This window comes from Procambarus clarkii, chromosome 42 (assembly GCF_040958095.1).
Source record: "Procambarus clarkii isolate CNS0578487 chromosome 42, FALCON_Pclarkii_2.0, whole genome shotgun sequence".
Taxonomy (NCBI): Eukaryota; Metazoa; Arthropoda; class Malacostraca; order Decapoda; family Cambaridae; genus Procambarus; species Procambarus clarkii.
Window position 1 is genome coordinate 10,128,718 of NC_091191.1, and position 15,894 is coordinate 10,144,611.

Here is a 15,894-nt window from a genome sequence, read left to right on the forward strand (position 1 = left end):
CTATATAGTCGTAATGGCTAGACGCTTTTCCCTGAAATTTCCCTTCCCTTTACAACACAAGTAGAAAATCGATTTTTCCGATTTATCCAAATTCAATAGTACCGATTTGTACTTTCTAATTGCGTTGTATGTCGGTATATGTACTATGGTCCTCATCTTTACTATAACAACCAAAATAGGAGGATGGGCTGTTATAAATCATTCTGGATACACGATGTGTTTAGTCTAACTTGAAACTTAAGTTTCAAACCAAATAACTTGACGCTGAGGGCTTATGCATTTTGTATTAATCATGTAGAAGAAGAAGTGAGTAAGTACTTTTAAACTCTTGAGACCGAAAGCACAAGAATTCTTGACTTTCCTTTCACGAAGCCAAGACAATTATTATAAGTTTTGCGTGAGACTTTTAGGCTTTCTCTTGTACAGAGAAGACTTTTTTTCCGGATTTTCTATGGAAATGTGTTGAGTTTTTAGAGTAGAGAATTTTGGTATTATAGAGACAGATGACGGTTGATGGATATAGATGACGGGTGTGGGAGACGGGTGACGGGTTCCAGAGAGTAATGACCAAAAAAAAAAAAACTAATACGTCGCATTCTGTACGTTATGGTCTCCAGCGTACGAAATGGTATGAAAAGTACCGGGTTATGAATATCTCCCGTTTTCTCTGTATTGGAGTGAGAGTTAGGTAGGTTGGTTGGGTCCGTACGCTTCTGGTTAGCTTAGGAGGTTGGATTTTGTACGTTGTGGCGTCTTGTTGACTCACTAGTCTGGTGTGTTTTTAGTCGGTTATCATCACCACCACTATCTCCACTACCACCACTACCACTACCACCACCACCACTACCACCACTACCACCACCACCACCACCACTACCACTACCACCACTACCACTACCACTACCACTACCACCACCACTACAACTACCACTACCACCACCACCACCACCACCACTACCACCACCACTACCACCACCACCGCTACCACCACCACTACCACTACTACCACTACCACTACCACCACTGTTTCCTCCGAGGCCCGTCTACAGCAGAGTCAGCGGCCTGGTTCCCCATCATCATAAATCAGAGCAATATGCGGCCCGCCCCACACTCCAGAAAACGTAGTGAAGTAATTACGAGAGTATGAGGAGCGGGCTGCACGATAACCGGGCAGAAAAGATGCCCCAAACTCCGTCCGTTCCCAAGCGGCATACCCTCCTAATACCCAGGATTAAGGTGTGCATTTTTTTTTTTTTGCATTTACCACCACCAGTGGCATAACTGGCCGACCCCTCACAGTGTTCAAGAGAGAACTGGATAAGCACCTCCAAAGGATACCTGATCAACCAGGCTGTGACTCGTACGTCAGGCTGCGAGCAGCCGCGTCCAACAGCCTGGTTGATCAGTCCGGCAACCAGGAGGCCTGGTCGACGACCGGGCCGCGGGGACGCTAAGCCCCGGAAGCACCTCAAGGTAACCTCAAGGTAACCAGTACCCCCCCACCATGAGAGAGAGAGGACCATTGGCCGCTGCAATAGATGTGGATAGCATTTGATTGTTTCAAGCGTAGGCTAGACATATATATATATAATATATACGAATGAGTTTTAATATAAATTGTTATCCACACTTCCGTGGAAATAAACATTCCATTCACCACTCCATCTTTCTGGAAAGTTTTCCTATTAAGACTACTCAATAGCACGGTCGGTAGAGCTTCGACCTTACACGCCTGGGATCCATGATTCGACCCTCCAGTCGAATGGAGAGTTTGGATATAAATAGCAACTGCCTTGTATGGGGCTCATAGGCCTTCCGTAGTTTATATGTTTGTGCCTTAAGGCGCCTTGTGTCCGCCTCTCAACCGACCAAACTGTTTGTGTTAGCTAGTACGGGCACAACCAGTGTGAATGGTTGAGTACGTAATTTTTCGGTACGGTCATTGGGCCGGGTTTTTTATGTGCGTTTTATGCATATGTATGCAAAATGCCTGGAATTTTGCAAGCACTTTTATATACTTATATGCACAAAAGGTCAGTGTGGGCTGGCAGCGAGGTGTGTCGCTAGGGAAGATGAGAGTGTGTGAGTGAGTGTGTTGGTGAGGGTGTGTGTGTTAGTGTGTTAGTGAGGGTGTGTGTTGGTGAGTGTGTTGGTGAGGGTGTGTGAGTGAGTGTGTTGGTGAGGGTGTGTGTGTTAGTGTGTTAGTGAGGGTGTGTGTGTGAGTGTGTTGGTGAGGGTGTGTGTGTGAGTGTGTCGGTGAGGGTGTGTGTGTGAGTGTGTCGGTGAGGGTGTGTTGGTGAGTGTGTGTGTGTGTGAGTGTGAGGTTGAGAGTCTCTGTGTGGCTGAGGGTATGAGGCTCCGGATCACAGTGAGAGAAGAGATATATCAAAAGTGCAGAGAAGTAATGAGAGGAGTGCCTGAAGGGCCAACACTGGAGCTCCTTCTATTATTAATGTACAGCGACCTCTCATCACATAAGCCCTAAACTAAAAGGTGCTGAAGAAGCACGAAAAGGAGTACAAGAGGCACGAAAAGGTGTAGAAGAGGTACGAAAAGGAGTACAAGAGGCACGAAAAGGAGTACAAGAGGCACGAAAAGGAGTACAAGAGGCACGAAAAGGAGTACAAGAGGCACGAAAAGGAGTACAAGAGGCACGAAAAGGTGTAGAAGAGGCACGAAAGGGTGTACGAAAGGAATAAGTTATATAGATCTACAGATGTTTGAGAGGCAGGACTTAAAACACTGGTGTTCAATCCTATTTGAACATCGATGTGACTTCCCACTCGCCTATATGCACTAGTGGCAGCAAGAATTGAACTGAAACAGGTGCAAAGTGATGACGCTGGGTTAGAGGAGACCAGACACATTAAGATACCTCACGATAGATAAGACCTTCAATAACGTCCGGATGTGATCAACTAAGTATGCAAGCCAATTCAAGTTCAAATACGTTTATTGTGACACGAAGATCACTAAAGGGCTATTTCTACCCTCCATGCGTTTGTGATCAGTAAGTTAGTACAGTATACATGGAGTATAAACAAATCCACAAGGGCCGTAATGAGGGTTCGAACCTACGTCCGAGAGGATCCCAGACGCTGCCTTAATCGACTGCTGCGACATGGAAAAGATTTCGAACCCACATCACGGCCCTAGTGGATTTGTTCATTTGATGCATCACACTATTGTGATATCTGGCTCCCAGAACTGAAGGACATCGACATCAACTGAAGGACGAACAAAATTATTTAATTATTAAACAAAATTATTTAATTATTAAACAAAATCATTTAATTATTAAACAAAATTATTTATTAAACAAAATTATTTAATTATTAAACAAAATTATAAAATTATTAAACAAAATTATTTAATTATTAAACAAAATTATATAATTATTAAACAAAATTATATAATTATTAAACAAAATTATTTATTAAACAAAATTATTTAAATTAAACAAAATTATAAAATTATTAAACAAAATTAATTAATTATTAAACAAAATTTTATAATTATTAAACAAAATATAATTATTAAACAAAATTATTTATTAAACAAAATTATTTAATTATTAAACAAAATTATAAAATTATTAAACAAAATTATATAATTATTAAACAAAATTATATAATTATTAAACAAAATTATATAATTATTAAACAAAATTATTTATTAAACAAAATTATTTAATTATTAAACAAAATTATATAATTATTAAACAAAATTATATAATTATTAAACAAAATTATTTAATTATTAAACAAAATTATTTAATTATTAAACAAAATTATTTAATTATTAAACAAAATTATTTAATTATTAAACAAAATTATTAAATTATTAAACAAAATTATATAATTATTAAACAAAATTATATAATTATTAAACAAAATTATTTATTAAACAAAATTATTTAATTATTAAACAAAATTATTTAATTATTAAACAAAATTATTTAATTATTAAACAAAATTATTTAATTATTAAACAAAATTATTTAATTATTAAACAAAATTATTTAATTATTAAACAAAATTATTTAATTATTAAACAAAATTATTGTTGTTTGTTGACACAATAATAATCCTCTCGAATTCGAATTTGTCCTAACCACTTTTTAACAAGAAGGCGAAAACACAGTTGCATGCGCCACCTCCCGCCGAAGAGAAATCTTTAGGAGAGAGCAACTCCAGCCTGGCAGTAATAAGCAGTAATTCAATTGAAGCCCTGAAGAGCGAATGGTCATTAGGGATCTGCTCTGATTTGCATATTAATCACCTTTGATGTCGGGAGCAAAAAAGGGGTTTAAAGGTAACAATAGGTTGAGTGGTTGTGAGGTTACGACCGTGATGAGTTGGGTAGCAAGTACCCAGCATGCTGGGGTATTTGGGTTTGATTGGGTATTTGTAGTTGGCTGGGTATTCGTGTCAATAACTGGGCATTTCGGGTTGGTTAAGAATTTATGCTTGGTTGGATATTTAGAATTGGCTGAGCATGTATGGTTGATTAGACATTTAGGATTGGCTGGGCATTAATGCTTGGTTGGGCATTTGTGGTTGGGTAATTGTGGTTGGCTATGTAGGCGCGATAAAGCACCTAAGTTATTGGGATCGTCTCAAAGCTCTCTAAATGTACCCACTAGAAAGGAGACGAGAGAGATACCAAATAATATACACGTGGATGATACTGGAGAGCCAGGTCCCTAATATACACAGTAAAATAACAACGTACTGGAGTGCATACGTGTGTGTGTATGTGTTGTTTGTTTATTTCTTTGTGTATGTGTGTTTTGGACGATAATTACTACCACTACCAACACCCACAGTTGAGTAGAACCAATGCCTTTGTTCAAACAGGCTTTACCCTGTGTTTGTAATCCACTTTCGTGTTTAACAATATATTCTATTTAAACTTCCTCGTGTATTGCAGGTCGGCGTTCGATCCCCAACGGTCCAAGTGTTTTGGGCAACATTCCCCCACCGCCCTATCCATTCCAAGTGTTAAGTTGCTATTCTGGCTTAGAGCGTTCGCCTCGTCATTACCTTTTAACATGTTACTGAAAAAAATTCCTTTTTCTCCTTTACAGCAACGTAATGGAGCTTGTGTGGATGGTGCTAGGGCTCCTGGTGGCCCTCACCAGTGCCATGGTAAGTACCAACAGTCATTACAGTTTAAACTGATATTAGTGCCATACATGTTTGTAACGCGTCTATGTTTTACATCCTTTGTTTCCTCTAAATTCATCGAGTTGTTAGTGCCCCTTGTTTACAGGGATTTGCTCCATTGTTCTGTGGCACTCGGCGCTGTAGTTATAGGTAGTTTGCAGTGCCAGTTATATATATGGCAGCGTAGTTATCATCGCTGTCATTTATCTCTTAATTATCAGAGGCATTCATCTATGTGTATCTGTGCTGAATCATGGTGGGGGCATTCGTCTCTTAATTGCCTTATTCCGTTATCAGAGGAGTTATCTCTCTCTATAGCTTGCTAGCGTGTTTGGTGACGCTTAGCTTGTGTGTGTGTGTGTGTGTGTGTGTGGTGTGTGTGTGTGTGTGTGTGTGTGTGTGTGTGTGTGTGGTGTGTGTGTCTGTGTGTCTGTGTGTGTATGTGTGTGTGTCTGTGTGTTTGTGTGTGTGTGTGTGTGTGTGTGTGTGTGTGTGTGTGTGTGTTTGTGTGTGTGTGTGTGTGTGTGTGTGTGTGTGTGTGTGTGTGTGTGTGTGTGTGTGTGTTGCTGCGTTTCGAATCATGATCAAGTTTAACAGTACGATTTTGTATGATTGAAAAATTCAAGTCAAATTTCTGTCACTCCATTTGTATAGTGTCCTCGTTATGTCATAACTTTATTAAATATATTTACATAATGTACCTTTTGGTATGTGTTTACGTAAACTTTAGGTTAGTTAGCCATTTTATTTACCATTTATCCCACCATTTTCTCTCACATTTCATATGATATCAATATTTTTTTATTTTTGCCTTATTTAAACCTTCCTGACGTTGAGTTGGTTCTTATTATTTGAATTATTATTGTTTATTATCATTATTAATTATTTTTTTTTATTATTATTCTATTTATTTTTAATTCATCTCTTCATCACGTACATATTACTTCTACCAATCCGAGATATCAGCTGCGTACATAACACAAATCGTATCCCATTATTACACATAGAAATCACAATAACCTGATTGAATAACAACTGAACAAATCCACAAGGGCCGTGACGAGGATTCGAACCTGCGAATGAAGTAAGGGCGAAGACGGAGAACGGCCTATTGATATAGCTCGAGTGCATGGGGGGAGAGTTGTGTAAAATCCTGGTTTGTGTCTCGGAGAGGCTGCAGGATCCAGTAAGTTCAGTACAACTTCGGTTTCAACTCTTTTGACCATGCTCAGTCGATTAAGGCAGCGTCTGGGATGCTCTCGGACGCAGGTTCGAATCCTCATCACGGCCCTTGTGGATTTGTTCATATCATATTATATTTCTAAAAAAAAATATATGTATAACTATTAATTATTAATGACGCGCGTCCAATACTCACCTCTATAATGGCCCGGTCGAACAGAATAATCACATTATAGGTTTATTAATACATATAATTATAGCATTTTTGCTATTAGGGACGTGCATTGAGCGTGTATATGTGTGTGTGTGTGTGTGTGTGTGTATAACGTTTTGGTACGTGCTGTAGAGGCCGTGCAGCACGTACAACACTCAACCCGTGCATAGCGGGAGTCCAAGAGCTAACACCCAACCCTACAGGCCCAAATAGGCGAGTTCACACGCACACACACAGACAAATGACGATCGCTATGGGCGTCTATCATTCACTAGGGGGGGGGACACGAGCCTCAATCAAATCAAAATCTCCCCATAAAAGGTATACCCCCTATTTAATGGCAACAGTAAACTGGAGTAAACTGTAAACTGGAGCTATAACAGCTCCCCCATCTTTCCCCTTTTGCTGACGAGTCTCCTTGATGAATAATACTCTGTAAACTGGGTAATCTGGGTAAACTGGGTAAACTCGGTAAACTGGGTAAACTCGGTATTTAGCTTTATCTTAATTGCAGCTGCGAAGTTATGGTCCCCGACGCCACTCACTCTTGTGATGCTCTAATAGAGAGAAAGAGAGCTGCGCCTCTATAACTATTTCGGTTGTGCTTCAACGGCGCTGTTAATCATTAGATTCAGTTCTGTGGTGCTCACACAGCTCTATGCCTCTTAACACTTTCACTTCAGTTATATGGTGCTCTAACTGCTCTATAACTCCAGTTATAGGTGCTCTAACAGCACTACGCCTCTATAACCGTAATAAGTAGAGATCTTTCGTACGCTCAACACTGTAAAAGAGTTTAAAGTTTATGAACTGATTGTGTTTCGAGTCACTTAAAGCAGTGTGTTTTAAGATCATATATTTATATGTGCAGCAGTCAGGTATATATATATATGTAGGTCAGGGCCACAAAGCCGCGTCAGTTCTTGCTCAAAAATCTTAAGTACACTCATTCCTTGCCTCTCAGGTCCTCATAAATACTCATAGAACCTCATCAGTTGCTTCTAGGAGCAGCAATCGTCTCTCTCTCTCTGGTCCTCGTCAAAAGTTTTCAACAGTTCTCTCTACAAGTCTTGCCAGACGTACTCGAAAAGTCTTAAAATATCTTTAAAAAAATATATTTAAATTCTCAAAAATGTGACGCATCTTCCGCTTTGTTTTTGTGACAAAGTTTTTCGTTTATGGTTTTAAATAAACTTTCAAGAGAGAGAGAGAGAGAGAGAGAGAGAGAGAGAGAGAGAGAGAGAGAGAGAGAGAGAGAGAGAGAGAGAGAGAGAGAGAGAGAGAGAGAGAGAGAGGGGGGGGGGGGGGGGGAGAGAGAGCAAGAATATCTTGAAGTAGAGCGTCCCTAACTTCTCTCTACCATGCAGATGTGTGACTCGATGCCATTAGGGGTGACACTACATGCCATTTGTAAGAGGAGTTTCAACTTGGCTTGCTGGTGTCGGCTACCACTCTCTTCCTCCTGCTGCTGCAGCTCCTCCTTCAGAGTAGGAGACGCTAGAGAAGGTTATTTATGATTCACGCACTTAGAAGGTCACGAAAGATTCTACGAACACCTGGAGAAGACTAGGTCAACGTTCGAGGCTCGTGACGGGGGTTATCGTGACTGTGTGTGTGTGTGTGTGTGTGTGTGTGTGTGTGTGTGTGTGTGTGTGTGTGTGTGCAGAATCAGCGGATTTTGGGCCTTTTGTGACAGAACGAAATAAGGCGTAGCGGTGATAAATTGAGTTAAGTGGGGTTCCAGTCTTCAATTATATATATATATATATATATATATATATATATATATAATATATATATATATATATATATATATATATATATATATATATATCCCTTCGTACTTTACATATCAAGTGGAAGTCTCCAGGAAACAAGCTTAGCATTATCATGGACACAAATGACCTCCAAAGCCCGCTCGAATTTGCACAAAGTAGCGTGAGATTTAATATTGATAAGAAGGTGAGCATCTCTACTCGTCCTAAGGAGCAGAAAATTAGATTATTCCGTAAAATGAAGGAAGAATCGGCTTACACTAATGATAGAGAGGGTCTTCTGCTTCCCTTATAGGAGGAAGAGGAGGTTCTCTCGCCTTCTCTGGCTTATATATTTGTGTCTTTTAAATAATTAATAATATATATATATATATATATATATATATATATATATATATATTCAGGCTTGTTCGCATATATATATATATATATATATATATATATATATATATATATATATATAATATATAGGTATAAAGGATTTTCCAGCCTACAGAGGCCTGGGAAAGAGGTGGTTTTAGACCTCTCTATAGCGTCGTTTACCTCGTATCAGGATCGCTTTTGGGTCGCCGTGCTACAGGTTGGTAATTCATGGCTGGTAATTCTTGCTCGGGAGGTTTCAGTACGGGTTTTTGTCTGTGGGGCCACGGCTTGTGTGTGTGGGGCCACGGCTTGTCTGTGTGTGGAGGCCACGGCTTGTGTGTGTGTGTGGGGGCCACGGCTTGTGTGTGTGTGTGGGGCCACGGCTTGTCTGTGTGTGGAGGCTACGGCTTGTGTGTGTGTGTGTGTGTGTTCACTCAAGAAATTATTGCTAAATTCCCCCGCACCCATCACAGGCTTCACCCAACACACACACACACACACACACATTCACACAACGTGAAGCAACCTCATTACCTCACGTAAAAATATAAAGGTTTTGGGGTCTAAGACACTCTCATCTTTAACGGGTGAGTCTTAGGAGTGCCGACGTTCATCTACACGCTATACGGCGCGACAGTCTAGGTCCGTGATTCGTAATGTTCGTATAGGCGAATTAGCGAGACTTATGCACTTCAGCTCCCAGCACCGAACTGGAGTGCCCTGTACTTTCTCCCCCCCCCCCCACTGCCATGGAGGGCCCCCCTATTCTTCCCTTTCACCACAGCTGTGTATGTGTAATTAGCGGAAACTGTAGGGTAATATTGAGTAGGTTTCTCTCACACACTCATGTTCAAGAGTAACAATTCGCCCACATCGTCCAAATTTACAGGGATGAGAGAGGTATCAACAGGCGAGAGATCACCCCCAAAAGTTTTAACGTTATCAAATAGAGAAGAGTTTGGGAGGAGAATCAAAATGCAGTTAAGAAACTCTGTAAGAGTTGTAGATATGGTGAAAAATCTTGAAATGGTGGAGAGGTGTATATATCACAGTGAAGAGGACGACACTTGAACGTGATTTGTCACTGTGGTAAACCAGGTTAGTTTGAGATTGTTGGACCGGGGGGGGATAGGGAGGAGCTGGGGGGGATGGGGGGGGGATGAGGATGGTGCAGGGGTTGCAAGGTTGCTACCGGTGGAGAGGTTGCATCCCTTCCTATCCCTTCCTATCCCCCCCCCTCATCACTCACTATCTGCAGTCAAGCTATGGCCAAACCTCCGGGCCAAGATTCATTTACACATCCCCCCTTTTACGAAACCTCTACATCTTCCCCGAATCATGCCCGACTGTTGATTCATTAACGACACAGTTTATGAGCACAATGAGGTTGTTTATAACAACAATAACCTAGGGTTGTGAAGTTTCCTAGCGTGTAAACTGTTTAATGAAAATAAACGAGGTCGCCATGACTGAGGAAGGATGTACAGGTTTCGTAAGCTGTTGGGTAAATGCTGGTCAAGTTAGATATGCGCGTGTCCTAGGCTCCACACAAGGGCCATGCCATAGTCAATCAATTATGCAAATCGCCAATCTTGGCTTCAAGTATTTCAGGAACACTGAACTATGCCCCGGGCACTTGGCACCCCCTACCTTTTAACAGGTGCTTGGCACCCAATCTCCTAGACACGCCTCGCTGGTGCCAGAGGGATATATATATATATATAATATATATATATATATATATATATATATATATATATATATATATATATATATATATATATATATATATATATATATATATCCTGGGCGCATCACGCCACAGACAGGCTGCTGCAGGTCCTGTGGTGACCAGGAAAAGAGGAATTACACCATAACTGACATATATTTAACCCATGCTTCTGTGTGTAGGTCAGAGTTGCAGGCTGCCTGTCACGGCTGCTAGCAACGGTAGGTTTGTTTATGCTGTGTATTCCTATTTCACACCTGATTACCAGGTAACATAACTAGCTCTCCTGGTTAATTATTTCTCCTGGTTTGGTTGACGTCAACGAGGAGACGTCAGAGGGCGAAAGGAGAGAGGGGGACTTATAGGGGGAGAGAGAGAGGGGTCTAGAAAGGAGAGGAGGGGGGAGTCTATGAGGGGGAATAGGGGGATTGAGAAGGAGTCTTGGAGAAAGAAGACAGACGAGAATTCAGTAACTGAAGGAAACGAGGCTGGGATTGAGGAAGGAAGAATGAAAGAAGAGTAAGGTGATGAAGGAAGGGAGGGCAGGAAGGGAGGGGTGTCGTGGGTAAGGAGGGGGAAGGGAAGGAAGAGAGGGGGAGGGGTGTGGGGAGGGGGAGATACCTAACATTAGGTATTCATGGGGAACCCCAACAATATCTCCGAGGGCCACCCTAGTGGACCTCCTCCTAGTGCCGGTGCCAGTGGTTGGGCTGTGGTGGTGGTGGTGCCTCTGTGGTGGTGCCTCTGTGGTGGTAGTGCCTCTGTTGTGGTGCCTCTGTGGTGGTAGTGCCTCTGTTGTGGTGCCTCTGTGGTGGTAGTGCCTCTGTTGTGGTGCCTCTGTGGTGGTGCCCAATAGAGTTGTGCTGCCTCTAGTGTAGTGGTAATCCATAACAATAATAACCTTTGGTTGTGACCTTTGCAGTTTTCATAAATTGTTCAATAAATATAGACTAAATCGTCATGTTCGAGCAAAGATGTAGAGGTTTCGTCAGTGGACATTTAAATACTTAAATGCATTCTGATCCAAGAACCTATACTGACTGTCGCACCGGAACATATAAACACATTAATCAACACAGTCTATTAAATAATTAAGAAATTAACAAAGCAGAAACAGCTTTATCCATCCTATGAAAGTTAGATGAAAAGGTAACAGAGGCACATATAAAATAGGCTTAGGAATCAATCTCTCCCCCCCCCCACCCCGAAAATTCATTTAACTGCTGTAGATAGTTACAGCACAAATGACCTAGTTACATATTTAACATATACACCAACATATTTAACACATTTAACATATATTCCAACAGTCTAATTTGCGGGTTATCTATTATAATGTTAACCCCATAAGAGAAAATCATATTAGTATTTTTTTTAGCACGTAGGCCTATGTATTGAAAAACATGTATGTACGACGTCATATACAGTGATATATACACAAAGTACTTTTTATACGGTGCAGAAGAGTAGTCATATTAACGAGAGGGAACCACGCGGACTTTAATCCCATTCACGGCTAACGAGGCGCGGTGATAAGAGTCTAATTTTTGTATACCAAGTATATCAATGTATATCCCAAGTACATACATGATATATCACAAGTACATACATACATTGAAAGAAATGAAAGAATGAAACATTGAAAAATCAAAGTGATGTGGTGGAGGCTGACTCCATACACAGTTTCAAATGTAGATATGATAGAGCCCAGTAGACTCAGGAATCTGTACATCAGTTGATTGACAGTTGAGAGGCGGGACAAAGAGCCAAAGCTCAACCCCCGCAAGCACAATTAGGGGAGTACAATTAGGTGAGTACATTGTATATATCAAAATATATGTTTTTAATAACCCAAAATTATCTGACATAATATATACATTGTATAACCCAAAATATATATATATACGCCTATATAACACTGGGAAGGGGACAGGATAAGGATTTTGGGATGGGAGGGGGGAAGGGGGGGGGAAAGGAATGATGCCCAATCACTTGGACGGTCGGCGGATTGAACCCCGACCTGCATGAAGCGAGACCGTCGCTGTTTCCACAGAGAATGAACCAGACATTAAAAAAAAATCAGTGTAATAGTGGTCTAACCAATTCCCGTATGAATAAGCCCATGATATAGCTAGCATATTGTGCAATAGGGGACTCGAACCAGTTGGGTTCTGTGTCATTACCAACAAGTCCTTTGTTTGTCCAGGGTTTTCACAAGAAAAATTAAATGAAGCCTAGACCTAATCTTCCCAGATTTATAGGAGAGGGAGGGAAGAGGGATGAGAGAGAGAGAGAGAGAGAGAGAGAGAGAGAGAGAGAGAGAGAGAGAGAGAGAGAGAGAGAGAGAGAGAGAGAGAGAGAGAGAGAAGAGTTTATAACATGAAAATAGTAATCATTGTTGAATTCAAACCATGACAGGAGGACATCAGCAGACCTGATGGCGACATCTGCTGCTGCACCACTACCATCGCTGCTGCTAGAGTGTACATGTTAGGGACAGCCGGAACACAGCCGGCTTTTCCCCACCCCTCCCCCACACACCAGCCGGCCTCCTCCCCCACCCTACCCCCACTCCCACAAGTCCTAAACCCGCAATCCGCCCTGAACAAACGTCCTTATACACACCCGGCACCGGAGAACCGCCAGACGCTACAACACGAACTTCAAAGACGTAATTTCCCCTACACGATCGTTAGAGATAGAGCTCCATAGAGCCCTCCGCGTGGTATTAGTTCCATAGAGCACTCCGCGTGGTACTACGCTTCAAAACGGCTCTTAGGACACCGGTATTGGTAAGGGAGGCAGACCAACCTGTCCTCGTAGAAAAAACGTCGCTTTTCGCTCCTATAGGCGTTACCTAAGGCCAAACATTGTCGTACTGGAAAATGAAAACGGCTCCCAAAATTTCCGTCCCGTTTTCTATGTTGGGTCCTCTGGTAGGTTAGGAGTACGAGGGGGGACTTTAGTGCGACATTCTCTTGACGTTGGGGAAACCTTTGGAGGACGGGGTGCGTAGGTAGACAGACTGACTTGACAGACTGACAGACAGGCAGGCAGCAGCTATAGCCGTCCACCGCTTCTCATCCCGTATTCATGAACAACTCTCACGATTTATAAGATTTGACTCAAGTTTCTCCCCCTCTGACATTTGATGGAAACAATGATGATATTACGCAACTTTGCCACTCCTTTTGTTTCAACTTCGTTCATTACTGAGAGGGAATGAAGTGTGTGTGTGTGTGTGTGTGTGTGTGTGTGTGTGTGTGTGTGTGTGTGTGTGTGTGTGTGTGTGTGTGTGTAATTACCTTAGTGTAGTTACAGGATGAGAGCTACGATCGTGGTGTACCGTCTTCCCAGCACTCTTTGTCATATAGCACTCTTTGTGTGTGTGGGGGGGGGATGTGTGTGTGTGTGTGTGGGGGGGGGGATGTGTGTGTGTGTGTGTGTGTGTGTTGTGTGTGTGTGTGTGTACATTAATCACTGGATTCGAGTAGTCATAGGATGGAGAACCATTAAATAGAAGTGATCATTGGATAGGAGTAATTATTAGATTGGAGTAATCATTGGATATAAGCAATCATTCCCTATGAGTAGTCATTTAACAGGAGTAATCATTGGACAGGAACAATCATGAGATAGAAGTATTCATTAGACAGGAGTAAACACTGAACAGTAGTAATCATTGAACAGGAGTAATCATTGAACATTGAACAGGAATAATCATTGGACAGTTATCATCATTTGGACAGAGGTAATCACTGGATAACGAAATATATCTTGTTATAAAACCAAAGGCAAAACTAAAGGGACAAAAGGTTACGAAGAATAATGGCCAATTACACCAAGCAATTAATGGGAAAATTCTACCGTTGAAAAGTGTACAGGTTTTTAAAACATTGTTGCATTTGCAATCAGTGTTGTAAAGGAGGCCTCACCATTTCAGGGGAACCACTGTAGGCCAACCAAAGCAACTTTCTATGATGATGGTGAGTGACATAGTGAATAATAATGAATCTCAGATTAGGGGGGGGATTTTATTGGTTTTTAAATTGCCAATAAGCTTATAAAAAGTTATTAGATCACCTAACTGTCTCTCTCAAGAAAACTGCTTTGGACTGATAAAAAGTAAAGTGAGCTATTATTAGCCATTTGATTTATTCAGATATTTGCATATATCTGAATAACAATAAATATGGAACTGAATTTTGTATATGCAAATGAATGCCCGTTTCGAGAGGAGCTTATTCTATGAGATGAATAATTAAACACCACAGGAATATTCATGTTAGTTGAACGTGTGATGTTATAATTTCTGGCTTATCCTTTTTGTATACAGAAAATGCATTTTAATGCCTATTGTCCCGTCATGATTTTTTTTATAAGGGCAATGCTTTGATATATATTAGAACGTTGGTGTGTTATTGTAGAACTCTGAAGGATGTTATACAGTTATATTATTCACTAAACGGTGCAAGTAATGATGTATTCTACACATTTGGGGCCCAGATGTGTAGAATGTTTAATGTAGAATGTCCCCCCCCCCTCTCTCTCTCTCTCTCTCTCCTGGGAACTAGGGAAGGGAACTATCAGGGGGAAAGCACCAAGTCATTACGACTATATAGCACTGGGAAGGGGTCAGGATAAGGATTTGGGATGGGACGAGGGGGAAGGAATGGTGCCCCAACCACTTGGACGGTCGGGGATTGAACGTCGACCTGCATGACGCGAGACCGTCACTCTACCGTCCAGCCAAAGTGATTGGACCCTCTCTCCTGGGAACCAGACGCGCCCAACAGTCTTCGACCTCAGCGGCTACAGCCAAGATCCACAAGAGTTTTACATTCTTGTAAAGCCACTAGTACGCGTAGCGTTTCGGGCAGATCCTTAACCCTAATTTCCCCGGAATACGACCCCGCCGAATCGTTTAACAACCAGGTACCCATTCACTGCTGGGTGAACAGTGGCTACAGTTAAGGATTGGCGCCCGGTCAATCCTCTCCGGCCAGGATTCGAACCCAAGGCAAGGCGCTTGCGAAACGCCAAGCGAGTGTCTTACCACTGCGCCACGGGGACTGCTTGATGATGCCAGGCTTCTCCTCGATGCTCCTCGTATCTAGCTGTATTAACCAGGGGACGAGAGATGCTTATGGAAGGAAATTGGGTGATTGAAATATACTGAAATGGCCGGAGGCGGTCGTTAGATGCAACCAATGTTTAACATGAGGTTATTCGTCCACAGGCTGTTAGCTCCACCGATGGTAAATGGGGGGGGGGATAATTGACGAATTAATCTACAGAAAAACAAACAAAAAAATCAATTATCAGACGTAAAAAATCTAAATTTGTCCTAGAAAATTATATATCTTACCAGAAAAGTCTCAAATTATCTACAGAAAGACAAAAATTCATCCCCCCAAAAAACGTCAAAAAATCAAAATTTCTTCGCCGAAAATATGAAAATTC

General features: G+C 41.4%; 1 protein-coding gene across 4 annotated transcripts in view; it reads left to right on the forward strand.

The window, feature by feature from the left end:
- LOC123770268 (follistatin-related protein 5) overlaps nt 1–15,894 on the forward strand; it is a 427,322-nt gene that overhangs the window by 335,574 nt on the left and 75,854 nt on the right. For all 4 annotated transcript variants that reach the window (XM_045761955.2, XM_045761957.2, XM_045761956.2 and 1 more), the window contains exon 2: nt 5,089–5,150. In XM_045761955.2, the coding sequence (XP_045617911.2) occupies nt 5,097–5,150 (54 nt within the window). In that variant the 5' untranslated portion in view covers nt 5,089–5,096. The remainder of the gene's footprint in view (nt 1–5,088; nt 5,151–15,894) is intronic.